We start from the raw sequence: 15223 nt of genomic DNA, 5'->3' as shown, positions 1-15223 counted from the left end.
CCAGGACTGTCACCCATTTTGAGGAGGGAGCCTGTTGCAAGGGGAGAAAGCATCTCAGTGGCATCTAGCTTCCTGCACCCCCACCCCCAGGCTCTGGTGGCTACAGCAGCCCAGAAGTGGGCCAGCACAAAGAGCAGCTCAGGGGGCAGCAGGTGAGGCAGAGGATGGTTTGGTCCAAGGGGCATTACATGGAGAGAAGCATCAAGGGGGCACATCTTAGGACTCTGGGGGAGATGCCTTACAGCTCCCCAGACATAGGGGTCATCACCAGGGAGGAGAGAGTTGGGAACTGGGTCTCCTTTCCAGAGGGCAAGTTCCTGTGGGAACAGTTTGATGGTGACTCTTTTTTAAGGTGCTGAAATATTAATGTAGAGACAAAGGGAAATTTTTAAAAACATGAGCTGGGTCCAGAGCTGCTGGTGCCTGACTTTGCAGTGACACAGATGCATCTGTGGGGTCCCCCACACATCTCAGTGCTGTGAGTGAGCATATCCTGAAACCCTGACCAAATGGTACAATTCCCACTGAGCAATAGCACAGCTCTGCTCATATCTTAGCTGGCTCTGCTCCATTCCTCGCTCCAAGCACTGCTCCTCACTCTGGATACTCGTTCCATGGGAGCAATGGCCTCTGTTCAGCACAGAGTGTTGTCTGCTCCCTACAGCAAGAGACAAACGAAGAGGAGAAGCCTGATCTTTGGACTGATAAAATGAAAAAACAGATCATTCCAGGGGGCCCCAAATTAAGGTCCTGGTGTCCCAGGAAATCCTAGGAAGAACTGGGCCTGTACTGGTAAGAGCAGGACTTATGGGCTGTTCACCCTGCTGTAGTGGGGTGCGACCATCACTGCTGTAACCCTTCGGCCTTGAGCACCTGAGGCCACTTAGCAACCTCACACTTTTTGGATCAAAGAGCCCAATAAAGGCTACTACTGTCCATTCCTGGAATGTCCCTTCATAAGATAAAGGGGACGTAGGCACAGAGGTGGCAGCCTGATTAGTCACTGAGTGTTCATACCAGAAGGTTTGTGTAAATCCAATAGACCAGCAAGTGAGGGACTATTTAATCCTTTCATGTCTCATGTCAATATGCCAGACGAGCACGGGGTGGGTCTGTTCTCCCACCCACAGCAGCAGCAGGTCAATAACCCCTTTAGAAATGGCATGTACTAAGCATCTGTATTTCCTTCTCTCCTGCCCTCCCACTCCCTTCTCCCGCTGCAGATGGCTCCATTCACTGGCAGAGGCCTGGGAAGGAGCCGAAAGCCGAGCTCCCATTCTACCAGCCCCGTGCTCCTTCTGCCGAGGTGGAGATGACGTCCTACGTGCTCCTTGCTTACCTCCCCACGCAGCCGGCACCATCCCAAGACGACCTATCAATAGCAACTCAAATTGCAAAGTGGATCAGCAAGCAGCAGAATCCCAGTGGGGGCTTCTCCTCCACTCAGGTGAGCCGTTCTCATCCGCAGCCTCAGACACCCAGGGCAGGAGGGAGAGGCAGACAGGAGAGGGCAGGAGACAAACAAGCAACCTGAGGGATGGAGGAGGCTGCCCTGGGGAGAGGGAAGGGATGGCAGTCCCCTGGTTGTATAGTTAAGTTTAGATCAGGGGATAGTCACAGCATGGAGTATGGCTGCATCAGATACCACAGGCCCCTCCAGGACTAATGAGTTAGAAGACTGGACAAGTGATGCTGCTGTGTATGGAGAACAGAAGAGTCACCCTGAGCACTCACAAGGTAGTGCAGTGCCATCCCCAGCTCCCCCCAGCACTGACCTCATCCAGCCAGGCCAATTCAGCTCAGGAGCAGAGGCCCCCCAGAGAAGCAGCAGCAGCCAGTCACTGCCAGACATAACCAGAAAGGGGGGGAGGGGAGCACCATTCTGAGTGACAATGAAATGGGAGGTGCCACCTCCCCCTTTGAGCAGGTGCAGACCATGCTGGTGCTTGGAGGCTGGGACCTCAGGGAATGACCCCTCTAGACATGACCAATCATTTGCCCCATGCTCCACTATTACCTTGGTTGGCTTGAGACCCACAGGGCTGAAAGACTTGCTCATACTCCATTACTGAGCCTCCTGGCTGCCTCATCAGGGTCCTCTCTGAGCTACAGGCAGCTCTCATTTCACCTGGTCCTGAACTGTCCCTTTGAGTTGGTCCTTCAGGGAAGGGTGGTGGCATCTGCCCTCAGATGCCTGTGGTGGAGTGTCAGAGATACCAAGGCCTAGGTTCCCTAAGGTACTTAGACACTTGGCTGCTTTCAGTGGGAGAAAGGTGCTTAAATACCTTTGAGGATCTGGGCCCAATGGAAGAAAGTGAATGGCTTGTGGGAGTGGGGAGTGGAAATGGGAAAATCAGGGCACTGCTGTGTAGGAAAAGCTGGTGGAGTGAAGGCTCCGGGCCCATACAAATGGCTCATTTGTCCCCTTGGGCACCTGGGCCCATCTCTTGTCTGGCAGGACACAGTGGTGGCACTCCAGGCACTGTCCCGATATGGAGTCTCCACCTATGCCAAGAGCGGAGAAGCATCCACAGTGACTCTGCAATCTACAGGGAACTTCCAGCCCCGGTTCCAGGTGGATCACACAAACCGTCTGCTTCTCCAGCGTATGGCACTGCCAGAAGTGCCAGGGGACTACAGCATTCGGGTGACAGGAGAAGGATGTGTCTATGTGCAGGTGAGGGGCCCTGGGGCAGGTGGAGAGGGAGAGGCTGCTGCTGAGGAGAGACTGTCTCATTCCCATTGGAGATGGGAAGATGGGATGGATTGGGGAGGGAGGAAAGGAAAAGAGAGGAAGAGATGGAGGAGAGGAGGAGAAAATAGGGAAGAGATGTGAGGAGGAGAGAGTTGACAGAGAGAGTTGGGGAATGGGGAGAGAGAGAGAGAAGAGATAAAGGAAAGAATGAAACTGAGCAGAGGGAAGGAGATTGAGGAGATGGACAGATGGAGACACACAGAGAACAGTGTATTCTCTTTCAGACCAGCCTGAGGTACAATGTGTTCCCCAAGCCGGACGAGGCACCGTTCGCGCTGGAGGTGCACACGGTCCCTGAGACATGTGACAGAGCCAAGGCTCAAAGGACCTTTAACATCGCCATAAACATCAGGTAACTCCCCCTCACAGGGCTGGACCTTCCAGAGCAGCCCTAGGGGAGGGAACGAGTCATTTCAGTGGTGAGAGAAGCCCCCAGAAAAGTTGATACAAATCAATATTTTTCCAAAAATTAAATCCCATGATATTTTCTTAATTGCAATTGCTCTTTTCAATGTCAATCAGATTTTGTATTTCTGTGTTTCTAGCTCTTTACTTTCTCCTGCTAAATTGTTAGAGTGATTGTTCTGAGCTTGTTTCCCTGAGGCTGAAAAAGACAAGTCAGCATCCTAGTAACACCCTTAGTGTGAGAGCAACACAAACTCAGTCACAAAACTGCCCGGACAGTAGCCTGTCCTGTACCTGCAATCACCACCACCCTCCCACAGAGCGAACTACCCCAGTCGCAGGAGCTGAATGCTTTGACCCAGCCATTCTCCTTCACCAGGATTTACAGGCTGAGTTCAATCAGACTTGTGCTCCTAAATCATTTCAGTGCTTTTACAATACCCACCCTTAGACACCAAAAGATGGGCTTCAGAGCCTAAGGACAAGTCTACACTTAAAACACTGCAGTAGCACTTAAATGAAGTCTCTCTACACCAACAACAGAGAGTTCTCCCATCGGCGTAGTTATTCCACCTCCCCGAGAGGCACTAACTATGTTGACAGGGGAAGCTTTCTCACCAGCCTAGCTTTGTCCACATGGGGGTTTAGATCCGTATAACTACATCACTTGGATTGTGATTTTTCACACCCTAGAGTGACATAGGTGTAGGTCTGTAGTGTAGACCAGACCTAACTTTAAGCTCCTATTTTTGAAAGTGAGTATCAAAAAGCTCACAATGACTTAGCTAGTGTATTGAAATAATTTCCTAGTGTTAACACGAAACCAGTTTGGATCTGAAGTGACAGAGATTTTATGCCGCTAAGGGAGAATTTTTTACAAAAAATACAGTTTATATATCCTAGTTTCAGGGCTCCTAAGAGGGTAAGGGGCATCCTCTTATTCCTGTTCTTTCAGTTTGCTTGCTGCTTCCATTAGTATCCAGTACATGGCATTTGTGTATAACAAATTTCTTCAGTTCTTTTCTTATTGGAGGCCGTTTAAGTTTGATTCATTTCAAGGACTGTATTTCATTTTTACCCCCTACTATCAATTAGGATCCCTGCTTTTAAGCAATTTCTGTCACTTTCCCAGGTTATACCCCTGGTTTATATCTTCTAACATTTCTTCTTCCTTGTGCCAGACAATTCCTATTACTCTTAGACCACAGCAATTATTTACAATGAAAACCAACAAAAAATCCCTTATAAGCTTCTAAATTTAGAGGACATACTCCACACATTCTTGTATTGTACATAAGCATTTCACATTATGTATTAGAACAAGAGATATTTTCCACATATAGAATGTTGCAGGTTTGAATTTAATAATGATTCAAGATTGTCAAATAACAAGCTCAAATGAGATTATTTAACCAAAGATTAATACTGCTCTGTACAGAAAGAAGGTCCATTTAGCCCAGTATCCTATTTTCCAACACTGGCTGGTACCAGATGCTTCAGAGGGAATGAACAGAACAGGGCAATTATTGAGTGATCCATTGCCTTTCGTCCAGGCCCAACTTCTGGCAGTCAGCCACCAATGGACCTATCCTCCATGAATTTATCTAATTCTTTTTTGAACCCTGTTATATTTTTGGTCTTCTCAACATCACCTGGCAACGAGTTTCACAGGTTGACTGCACATTGTTTGAAGAAGTACTTCCTTTTGTTTAAGTTTGCTGACCATTCAATTCATTGGGTAACTCCTGGTTCTTTTGTTATGTGAAGGGCTAAATAACACTTCCTTATTCACTTTCTCCACACCATTCATGATTTTATAGACCTGAGTCATATCCTCTCATTAGTCATCTCTTTTCTAAGCTGAACACTTCCATTCTTTCTAATCTTTTCTTATATGGAAGCCGTTCCATACCCTTAATAATTTTTGTGGCCTTTCTCTGTATTTTTTCTAATATATCTTCTTTGAGATTGGGCAACCAGAACTGCATACAGTATTTAAGATGTGGCATAAAATGGATTTGTACAGTGGCATTATGTTTTCTGTCTTAATATCTATCCCATTCCTAACATTCTGTTAGCTTTTCTGAAGGATGCTACACTGAGCAGATTTTTTTTTCAGTGACTCCAAGATCTTTTTCTTGAGTGGTAACTGCTAATTTAGATGCCATCATTTTATATGTTAGTTGGGATTATGTCTTCCAATGTGCATTACTTTGCATTTATCAACATTGAGTTTCCATCTGCCATTTTTTTGCCCAGTCACCCAGTTTTGTGAGATCCCTTTGTAACTCTTCACAGTCAGCCTTGGACTTAACTATCTTGAATAATTTTGTATTATCTGAAAAGCTTGCTGCCCCACTGTTTACTCATCCATGCCCCATCTTTATTCAGGCCTAATTTAATGGTATCCATTTTGCAAATTAATTCCAGTTCTGCAGTTTCTCATTAGAGTCTGTTTTTGAAGTTTTTTTGTTGAATAATTGCTTTTAGGTCTGTAATAGAGTGACCAAGGAGGCTGAAGTGTTCTCTGACTGGTTTTTAAATGTTATAATTCTTGATGTCTGATTTGTGTCCATTTATTCTTTTATGTAGAGATTGTCCAGTTTGGCCAATGTACATGGCAGAGGGGCATTGCTGGCACATGATGGCATATATCACATTGTTAGATGTGCAGGTGAACGAGCGTCTGATAGTGTGGCTGATATGATTAGGTGGTCCTGTGATGGTGTTCCCTGAATAGATATGGGGACAGAGTTGGCAACGGGCTTTGTTGCAAGGATGGGTTCCTGGGTTAGTGTTTTTGTTGTGTGGTGTGTGGTTGCTGGTGAGTATTTGCTTCAGGTTGGGGGGCTGTCTGTAAGCGAGGACTGGTCTGTCTACCAAGATCAGAATCACCCTTGTCCACATACTTATTGACCCTCCTCAAAGAATTCTACTGGATTGATGAGACATGATTTCCCTTTGTAAAAGCCATGTTGACTCTTCCCCAACAAATTGTGTTCATCTAGTTCTGATAAGTCTGTTCTTTACTATAGTTTCTACCTATTTACCTGATACTGAAATTAATCATCAACCTGTAATTGCCAGGATCGTCAATGGAGCCTTTTTTAAAAATTTGCGTTACTTTAGCTAGCCGCTATTCATCTGCTACAGAGACTGACTTAAGCAATAGGTTACATACCACAGTTAGTAGTTCTGCAATTTCCTATTTGAGTTCCTGCCGAACTCTTGAGTGAATACCATCTGGTCCTGATGACTATATGCTGCTTAATCTATCTATTAATTCCAAAACCTCCTCAGATTTGTCACCCAACAAAAATGGTTCAAGTATAAGAATCTCCCTCACATCCTCTGCGGTTAAGAGCAATGCAAAGAATTAATTTAGCTTCTCCACAACGTCTTTTTCTTCCTTGAGTGCTCCTTTACCTTGATTGTCCAGCGGCCCCACTAATGTTTGTCAGGTTTCCTGCTTCTGATGTATTTTTAAAAATTGCTGTTAGTTTTTAGGCCTTTTGCTAGTTTGCTCTTCAGATTTTTTTTCGGCCTCCCTAATTTTACTTTTACGCTTGATTTGCCATAGTTTGTTCTTTTCTATTTTCCTCTGTCGATTTGATTTCCAGTTTTTAAAAGATATCCTTTTATTCTCTAACAACCTCTTTCACTCTGTTGTTTAGTCACAGTGGCACTTTTTCGGTCCTCTTACTGTTTTTTATTTGGGATATACATATAATTCGAGGCTCTGTCATGGTGTTTTTAAAAAATTGCAGGCTTTTCACTCTTGTGACTCACGGTCACTATTCAAGTCAAGTGGTCAGTAGCATATTCCTATTGCTATACTCTTATTATTCAAACACGGAATTTATATCCACAGGGATTCTATCATATAGTTTGTTTCATTAAAGATTTTTACTATATTTGACTCTTTTCTTTCACATATATTCCCTTCTTTTGTACCTTGTGGAATGCTGAGAGTGTTCATTCCCAAACTAACTTTCCAACCCTCTTTCCTTTTATATAGTGTGAGATAAATAAACTTCTTTTTGGAAGGAAAAGTACTTTCCTATTATTATTTTTGCCATATGTTCTGTTTTCCTAGTTACTGATGGAATTTCTTTTATGGGCCTCCATTTACCTGACTGATGACTAAAAAGGAATCTCTAATCCAATCATTATTACTAACAGGTATAACAACTGAAAGTTCTTAATGAGTTAAAAACATGTTCAATAGGTCATTATTCCATCCATTATAGAACCCATCTGTAACAACAAATACCTCTTATCAATCACAAAACAAAATTGGATCATAAACATCCCTTATTAATTACTCAGCCTTGTTTATGAAAACATACTTTTGTAAAAGCAGCAAAGAGTCCTGTGGCACCTTATAGACTAACAGACGCTTTGGAGCATGAGCTTTTGTGGGTGAATACCCACTTCGTCGGATGCATGATACAGATCCAGACTAACACGGCTACCCCTCTCATACTTCTATAGATACTTTTCAGTAGTTTTGAGAGCTTCCCTTCCTTGGCTGTCAGGGCTATATTAGTGAAGCTGGGGTAAAAACCAGAATACACGATTGAACCCATTCCATCATCTTCCCTTCACCAGTAGGTTAGATATGTATATGGCAATAAATATATAGATACACAAAATGAAAAGGCTTTTGGTTAGTATATAAAACTATTACCAGAGTTTAACGTACAAAAATCATAAAAGGTTAGTATTTACTAGCAAGAAGAATGTTCAGCTTCTAATTTGGGGTGCAAGATTATGGTTTGGATTTCTTGGGGAAACGGGCAGTTTGACCTTCAGTCTTGTAGCCACACTTCTGGTTTGTTTAGCTTGCAGCTTCCCCACCCATCTCTTGATCCACTCAATGTGCAGTGGGCCACTTTGCATAGGAAAGCAGGGACTGACCCTTTCTTCATAACTTGGAGTTCTTTTTAGCTAGATTAGGAGGGAGAAAAAGGTTTTGTCCATATGCAAATAATGAGAGATTCTTTTTTAGGTGATTAACAATACTCTCATTAGCCATTTTAGTTTCTCTTCTTGGGGAGAGCAACTCCTGACCTTGGCTGAACTGTGGGTCCACAGACAAAGGGTCTCACCTGATGTGAACCATTTTATTCCTAAGTGCATCCTATTTTGGGATAAATAGAGGTTGATAGCTTTTCTCATTTTAGAGGGCTGAAAGGAATCACTAGTTATTAATCATTCAAAACAGGCCTGTTCTATATGTCCCCTACCGTACCTGCTAAACAGTTTGCAGAAACAGCACCTTCACTTCCAGTATTTTGTTTTTCTGTCTAAAAGTTCTGTCAAATTCAAATAGGATCCTCTAGCCGTAGTGGCATTTAGAAACACGAGTCTTTATAACTTAATTCATCACAAACTGCAGTCAAAATTAGTACCAATATTTACATTGGTTCTACAATCCCTCAACCCATTTTAAGTCAATAATTGTAAAAAACCAAGTGATTTAAATCCTGATTTAAGTTGTTCCTTCCGTCTCCTTCTACCAACGATAGGAGTAATTTAACTAATCCCCTCATTGGAAAAGATGCCGTCTTGTTTCAGGGACTTTCAACAAACTTCCACTGCTCTAAGGGCAGGACTGAGGGGCACTGGCAGAGCTCTGTGGGGAGCCCAGGAATGGGATAGCAGCGGCACTAGGCTGAGGGCAGGAATGGCAGCTATTGGCAGCTCAGGGAGCCAAGGACCAGGACTGAACTAGCAGGAGCCAGGCAGGATGAGAGGTGCTGCAGGTCAGGGTTGAGGTGCATCAGCTCTGTGCTGAGATATATTAAACCTTGTTTCATTTCCTGCTTGGTCTCTCAGCTACACAGGGAAACGCCCCGTCTCCAACATGGTCATCGTTGACGTTAAGATGCTGTCAGGATTCATCCCTGTGAAGTCATCAGTGAAGATGGTAATGGCCTGTTCTATGTATGGATCACAGCCCCCCAGGGGTATCTGCCCCACAAGCCAGTGGAGTCCAGTTCCCCACAACCCCAGGCTCACCCATTGTGCATCTAGGGCCCTCCAATCCCACTCTGGCCCCAGGTCAGCTCCAGACCTCAACCCCTCATTTTACCTGTGCAACCGGGCCCCTCCCTAGTCCCTTGTCCAGGGTCAGGTCCCCACTTGTCTCCTGTCTCTCTGACCCCATCTCTTCTTTCTGACCCTCCCATGATTCCCCACTCTTTCCCCATCCCATCCCATCCCATCCCATCCCATCCCCCTGAGCGCCCACTCAGAGACTCCCTGATAAATTATTACACATGAGGGGAGCAGGCCCAGCTGGAGGCACCTCACAGTCTCCCCTGGAGGGGGCAGTGCTCCTGTAAGGGGAAGTCAGGCTGGGCTTGCGAGGTGCTTGGGAGAGAAAGTGATGAGCCCCCAACTCCCTGCATCCCTCTTTTCTCCCCCAGCTTTAACACACACACACACACACTGCAACTCCTGAGCCCACACTGAGCCCTGCATCTCCTCAGGGAGACTCAGACACTCGGAGCTGTGCCTTGAGGGGTCCTGAGGTGTGATGGCATCAGACTAATGATGCCTGTGAGCAGCACAGGGGAGGCAGTGCTGAGAGCTCCAAACCTGCCCACAGCCCCAGCCTTTCCCTCAGGGGATGGGTCAGACACTGCACTGATGCTGCACTTGATTGTGGCCTAGCCCCACAGGTCTCAAACTGTGATACTTCACATCTCAGTCCACCAGGTGGGTGAGGCCATACATAGACGGTGCACGAAACCCCCACTTCGAGGAACCCCTCACTTGAGGCCACACCCCTGCCCTGCTCCTTCTGCCTGAGGCCCCACCCCCATACCCCCACACTCTCACCCACTGGTGCCAGGAGAGCCCTGAGCCCCCCACCGCAGACAGAGGAATCCCAGCTGGCCTGGCCAAGCAGTCCCAATCCCTGGCTCTGGAGGAGCTCAGAGCCCTGGTGTGGCCCAGCCCCGGGGCTGCGGCTGGGCACATTAGTGGAGGTTTGGGGAGGCTTAGCCTCTCCCAGCCTGCATTACGCACTATCCCTGGGGCCATAGTACAGATTTTGCCTCTTCCTTTAAAGCAGCAGCCAGAGGCCCCAACTTGCTGGCTTCACTGAGGGCACTTGACCCCTGCTGTGCCCCAGGCCCTGCTTATACATGCCACTTTTCCCCGAGAACTGCCCCCGCCCTGCCTCTTCCTGCCCTGTTCCACCCCCTTCCCCAAGCACACCCTGCCCTTCCTCTGCCTCTTTCTGCCCCTGCACACCACTCACTCCCCCCCAGAGCCTCCTGCACACCACTGAACAGCTGACCACTGGTGGGCAGGAGATGCTAAAGGAGAGGGAGAGGAGCTGATCAGTGGGCCACCACTGGGTGCTGAGCACCCACTTTTTTTTCCGTGGGTTCTCCAGCCCCAGAGCACCCACAGAGTCAGTGCCTATGGCACCAGCAAAGAACCACAGAGCTATAGGCTAGAGCCCTGTGTGGGACTAGTGTAGAGCTCTGCAGTGGGATTGGGATCCCGCAGGACCCATTGCCATAATAGCAGGAGCGGGTGGGAGCAGGATTAAAAAATAGTCCCATGCAGGACTCTACTGTAGGAATGGGAGGGACCACAAGAGGACATCCTGTGAGGAAGTTTCAGCCGCCTGTGAGGAAGCAGGACCGTGTAAACCTAGCTCTTCCCTGACAGGTGTCTGTCTAACCTGTCCTTAAAAATGTCCAGTGATGGGAAATCACAGCCTCCCCTAGAAGCCTGTGCCAGAGCTTAATTGCCATTACAGTTAGGTTAGATTTAGGACAAATTTTCTAACTCTCCGTTGCTGCAGATTAAGCCCATTACTTCTTGTCTTACCTTCAGTGGACATGGAGAGCAATTGATCACCATCCTCTTTATAACAACCCTTTAGAGTATTCAAATATGTTATCAGGTCCTTCTTCCGCCTTCTTCTCTCAAGACTAGCCATGCCCAGAGTTTTTACCTTTCCACATAGGTCAGGTCTTCTACATTTTTTATCATTTTTGTTGCTGTTCTCTCTCTAATTTATCCACACCTTTGCTGAAGTGTGGTGCCCAGAAGTGGACACAGTATTCCAGCTGAGGCCTCACCAATGCCAAGTAGGGTGGTATAATTACATGCCATGTCTTACATATGACACTCCTGTTAATATACCCCAGAATGATATTAGCCTTTTTCACAACTGCATCACATTGCTGACTTATATTAAATTTGAGATCCTCTCTAACCCACAAACACTTTTCAGCAGAACTACCCCCAGCCATTTATTCCTCATTTTCTAGTTGAGCATTTTATTTTTACTTCCCAAGTGTAGTATTTTGTACTTGTCTTTACTGAATTTCATCTTCTTGTTTTTGGACCAATTCTTTAATCTGGCAAGGTGGTTTTAAATTCTAATCCTGTCCAAAGTGCTTACAGCCCCTCCCAGCTGGTTTCATGCACAAATTTTAGAGGCATGTTCTCCACTCTATTATCCAAGTGATTAATGATCATGTTGAATAGTACCAGACCCAGGACTGACCACTGAAGGACCCTACTAGATGCACCTTAGCAGTCTAACAGCAAACCGTGGATGACTGCCCTTTGAGTACAGTCTTTCAACCACTTGTACATCCAGCTTATAATAATTCCTTTTAGGACACATTTCTCTGATTTCCTTATGAGAATGTCAGATGAGACTATGTCAGAAGCCTTATTAAAATCAAGATATATGGTGACTACTGCTTTCCTCTCCCTCCCCGCCCCCACTATCCACTAGTCCAGTAACTCTCTCAGAGAAGAAAGTGAGGTTGGTTTGGCATGATTTGTTCTTGACAAATCCATGCTGGATTTATCTTGTAATCCTGTTACATTTTAGGGCCTTACAAGCTGACTGTTTAATAATTTCTTTGGCTATCTTTCCAGGTATGAATGTTAGTCTGACTGGTCTGTGAATTCCTGGGTCCACTTTTTAAAGAAAGATACTCTGTTTCCCTGCCTCCAATCCCCTGGGAAATCACCCATCCTCAAGAGATCTCAAAGATAATTGCTAACAGTTCTGGGATTGCTTCAGCATCCCATTCCTTAGGGTTCTGGGGTGATTTGAAGGGGTTCAGTAACATCCTGCTTCTCTCCCTTGGCCGCTGGCAGCTGGAAGGACATCACCACATCCATCACACAGAACTGAGCACCAACCACGTGCTGCTGTACATAGAACAGGTGAGCGCTCACAGGGAGCCAGGATGGGCCAGGGAGAGTCACTCCCTGACATACCTTTGATAGAGGCACTGAGCGGGGATCTCTCAGGCGTTGGCCGGGGAAAACAAACCCATGTATTCCTGCGCAGCTGCTGCTGCTGCTCCCCAGCATTTCTGTGCAGCTCTTCCTGTTCCTCCCAACACATAGAGCTGGGACCTTGTTCTCCTCACAGCCTATGGGTACCAGAGAGAGCCACTTGTATCTGGTGGAGGGGGATCAAGATGGCAGGGCTTCTCCCTTCTACCTCAGAGCCTGAATCTATGCCAGGCCCTGCAGCCAAGGGGGGCAGATGCTGGACCTACAGGATCATGATGGGGGAACAATGGGGGGACACGGGGTAGATGGGGAAGGAGAGGGTGAGGTGGCTCAGAGTTGCCTCCTGAGTCTCATCTGTTTTCCCTCTAACCCCAGGTGAGCAATGTGACTCAGAGCTTCTCCTTCGCGGTGGAGCAGGACTTCCCCGTACGGAACCTGAAGCCGGCGGTAGTGAAAGTCTATGATTACTACGAGACAGGTGCGTGTGGGGGCAGGGCTGAGGAGAACGTTAGCTCCCATGAGCCTGTCACAGGGAGGGGAGAGGCCACAATCAGAGCCACAGGGGGACCCGCTGGGCTCGGGATTGTGTTTGGCCTCGTTCTCTCGATGATCCACCTCCCCACCCCCGTACTGCCTCCTGAGGGTGGGGACAGGCCTGGGGCTGAGCTGGGAACCTCACACCAGCGCTGCCTGCTCAGCGACTGCCTATGGAGGTTCAAAGGCAAACCCCATTCCCTTGTCCTCCTGCTTCCAACCCGAACGGCCCTGCCGCACCATCCCTGACACTGGTTTGCCCCACACAGACAGAGTCCCCCTCTCATCTCTGGACACAACAGGCCCATCTTAGCAGTGTCACCCCTCTCCCAGATGAGAATGTGGGGCACACTGGGATTATGGGCGAGGGATCATATTCCACTGGCCTCATGCTCGCACCATGAGCCCCAGCCCCCTCCCACACGGTAGAGGGAAGGTGCCAACCCAGGTGGGTTAGAGCCAAAAGGACCTGGGAGGGTCCTGGGTTCAGATCCTGCCCTGAGATCCCAGCTCTGGGTGTGACCTGGGGGAGGCACATTTGCTCCTCCACCTCCCCAGCTAGGACATCAGGTGACAAAACCAGAGCCCAGCGGCAACCCCAGCGGTCATGTGTCAGACGAGGTGCAAACGGACATAGGGCACCTGACACAGCCCTGCTGGAGATACCTGTTGTGCTGTAGCCTTGGGGTAACCTTTGCCTTCCTCCCATGGAGCCCGGCTGAGCTTCCCCAGTGCCCCTGGAGACATTGCTCCCTCCTCTCCTGCTTGAGATCTCTGATGCGGTGCCAGCTCTCTGCCACAGGGCCTGGTGAAAGTGCAAGGAGTCCTCATTGGGTCTTACACAGCCCTGATTGGGTCTTACACATCTCCCTTCCCTTGTGTCTTCCAGATGAATTTGCCATCACTGAGTACAGTGCCCCCTGCAGCAAAGGTAGCGTATGAAGAGCCATTTCCTCCCCTCGTCCTGCTCACAGCACTCCCATACCTACTTCCCCCTGCGAGAACTCAACTCCATTGTGTGCTGGGTCCCATAGGAACAAAGGGGCGAGGAGAGAACATGCTCCTCAGATCAGCACCTCACTCTCAAAGCAAATGTCTGAGCTGAGCCTCAGCATGTCTATGGCACCGAGTATCCTATGACCCCAGGTGAATCCCAACTGGGCTGCCTCCCTGCCACATGCCCGCTTTGCAGTGTCAGACACAGCAGGGATGGTTCCAGCCAGACCCTAGGCTGACACAGCCTGTGCTGCGACTCCCCAGTGTTATGAGATGCTCTGTGTGGAGGCAGATGTGGCAAGGTCCTATCCCTGGTGGGGAGAGATCAGGGCCATGGAATCTCCTCCCTGGGGCCCGGGCAGGGCAGGGCAGGGCTAGGCTAGGCTCCCTGCAGCAGAGGAGCCGTGCCCAGCCCTGGATGTGTGCCCAGGCCTAGGGGAGGAGTGGCAATTTTCTTCTCTAAACCCCTCCCATTCCCGATCCTTTCCCCCTCACAGTGGGAGCTCAGCAGAGCAATGTGTGAGGGATGGAGTCGTGTTCCGAGCCTCCCACGTCCCACCTGCTTAGCCCCTGTGCAGGCTGAGGTGGATGGATGGAGCAACAGACAGAAAACAGCAGCAAGAATTGGGAAACAAACATTACAAATAAATGAATTCACCAACCTGACCAATGGCTCCAGGCCTTTCTGTTCCCAACCCCCTTATCCCCGTTCAGCCCCAGATCACAGCTTCACCCGGGACTTCTCAGGCCAAGGTGTGTCCCATCCAGCTAGGGCTCTGACCTCCACAGCCAGAATAGGGGAAAGGGTCTGTGGGAGAAGATCTGCTAAGCACCATTGTGTCCAAAAGCACTTACCTTTTCCAGCTAGCAACTAGTGCGGGATTGTTCCTTACTTGTGAACATGAACTGTGGGACTGTAGATGCTCCCTGCCTGCTACAGGTTGGAAACAGAAATACTCAGTTGTGTGCTGGGGCCTGATACAGCTAACATGTAAGGGGGTTTCCTTTGGATGAAGTGGTCGAGACTTGGGGATTTGGAATACCAGTCTGTAAGCATCCCTGCTGCTTCCATGCAGTGCCAACTGGCTGCAGCGTGTAGCATTGTGACAAGTGCTTTGTCCTAGAATTATAAAAGCAGCAGAGAATCCTGTGGCACCTTATAGACTAACAGAAGTTTTGGAGCGTTAGTCTATAAGGTGCCACAGGATTCTCTGCTGCTTTTACAGATCCAGACTAACACGG

The 15223-nt window shown here is 48.0% G+C and overlaps 1 protein-coding gene across 1 annotated transcript in view; it reads left to right on the top strand.

Annotated features, from left to right (window-relative positions):
* LOC116827871 (alpha-2-macroglobulin-like) overlaps positions 1 to 13927 on the top strand; it is a 57416-nt gene extending 43489 nt beyond the window's left edge. Inside the window, 7 exon segments of the mRNA XM_075066933.1 lie at positions 1224 to 1447; positions 2459 to 2677; positions 2980 to 3107; positions 9002 to 9092; positions 12308 to 12376; positions 12827 to 12929; positions 13875 to 13927. Of these exon segments, the coding sequence (XP_074923034.1) occupies positions 1224 to 1447; positions 2459 to 2677; positions 2980 to 3107; positions 9002 to 9092; positions 12308 to 12376; positions 12827 to 12929; positions 13875 to 13927 (887 nt within the window).
* The last annotated feature ends 1296 nt before the right edge of the window (positions 13928 to 15223 follow it).

The sequence above is a fragment of the Chelonoidis abingdonii genome, chromosome 1, assembly GCF_003597395.2.
Source record: "Chelonoidis abingdonii isolate Lonesome George chromosome 1, CheloAbing_2.0, whole genome shotgun sequence".
Lineage (NCBI taxonomy): Eukaryota > Metazoa > Chordata > Testudines > Testudinidae > Chelonoidis > Chelonoidis abingdonii.
This window is presented reverse-complemented; position numbering and strand designations above follow the sequence as displayed.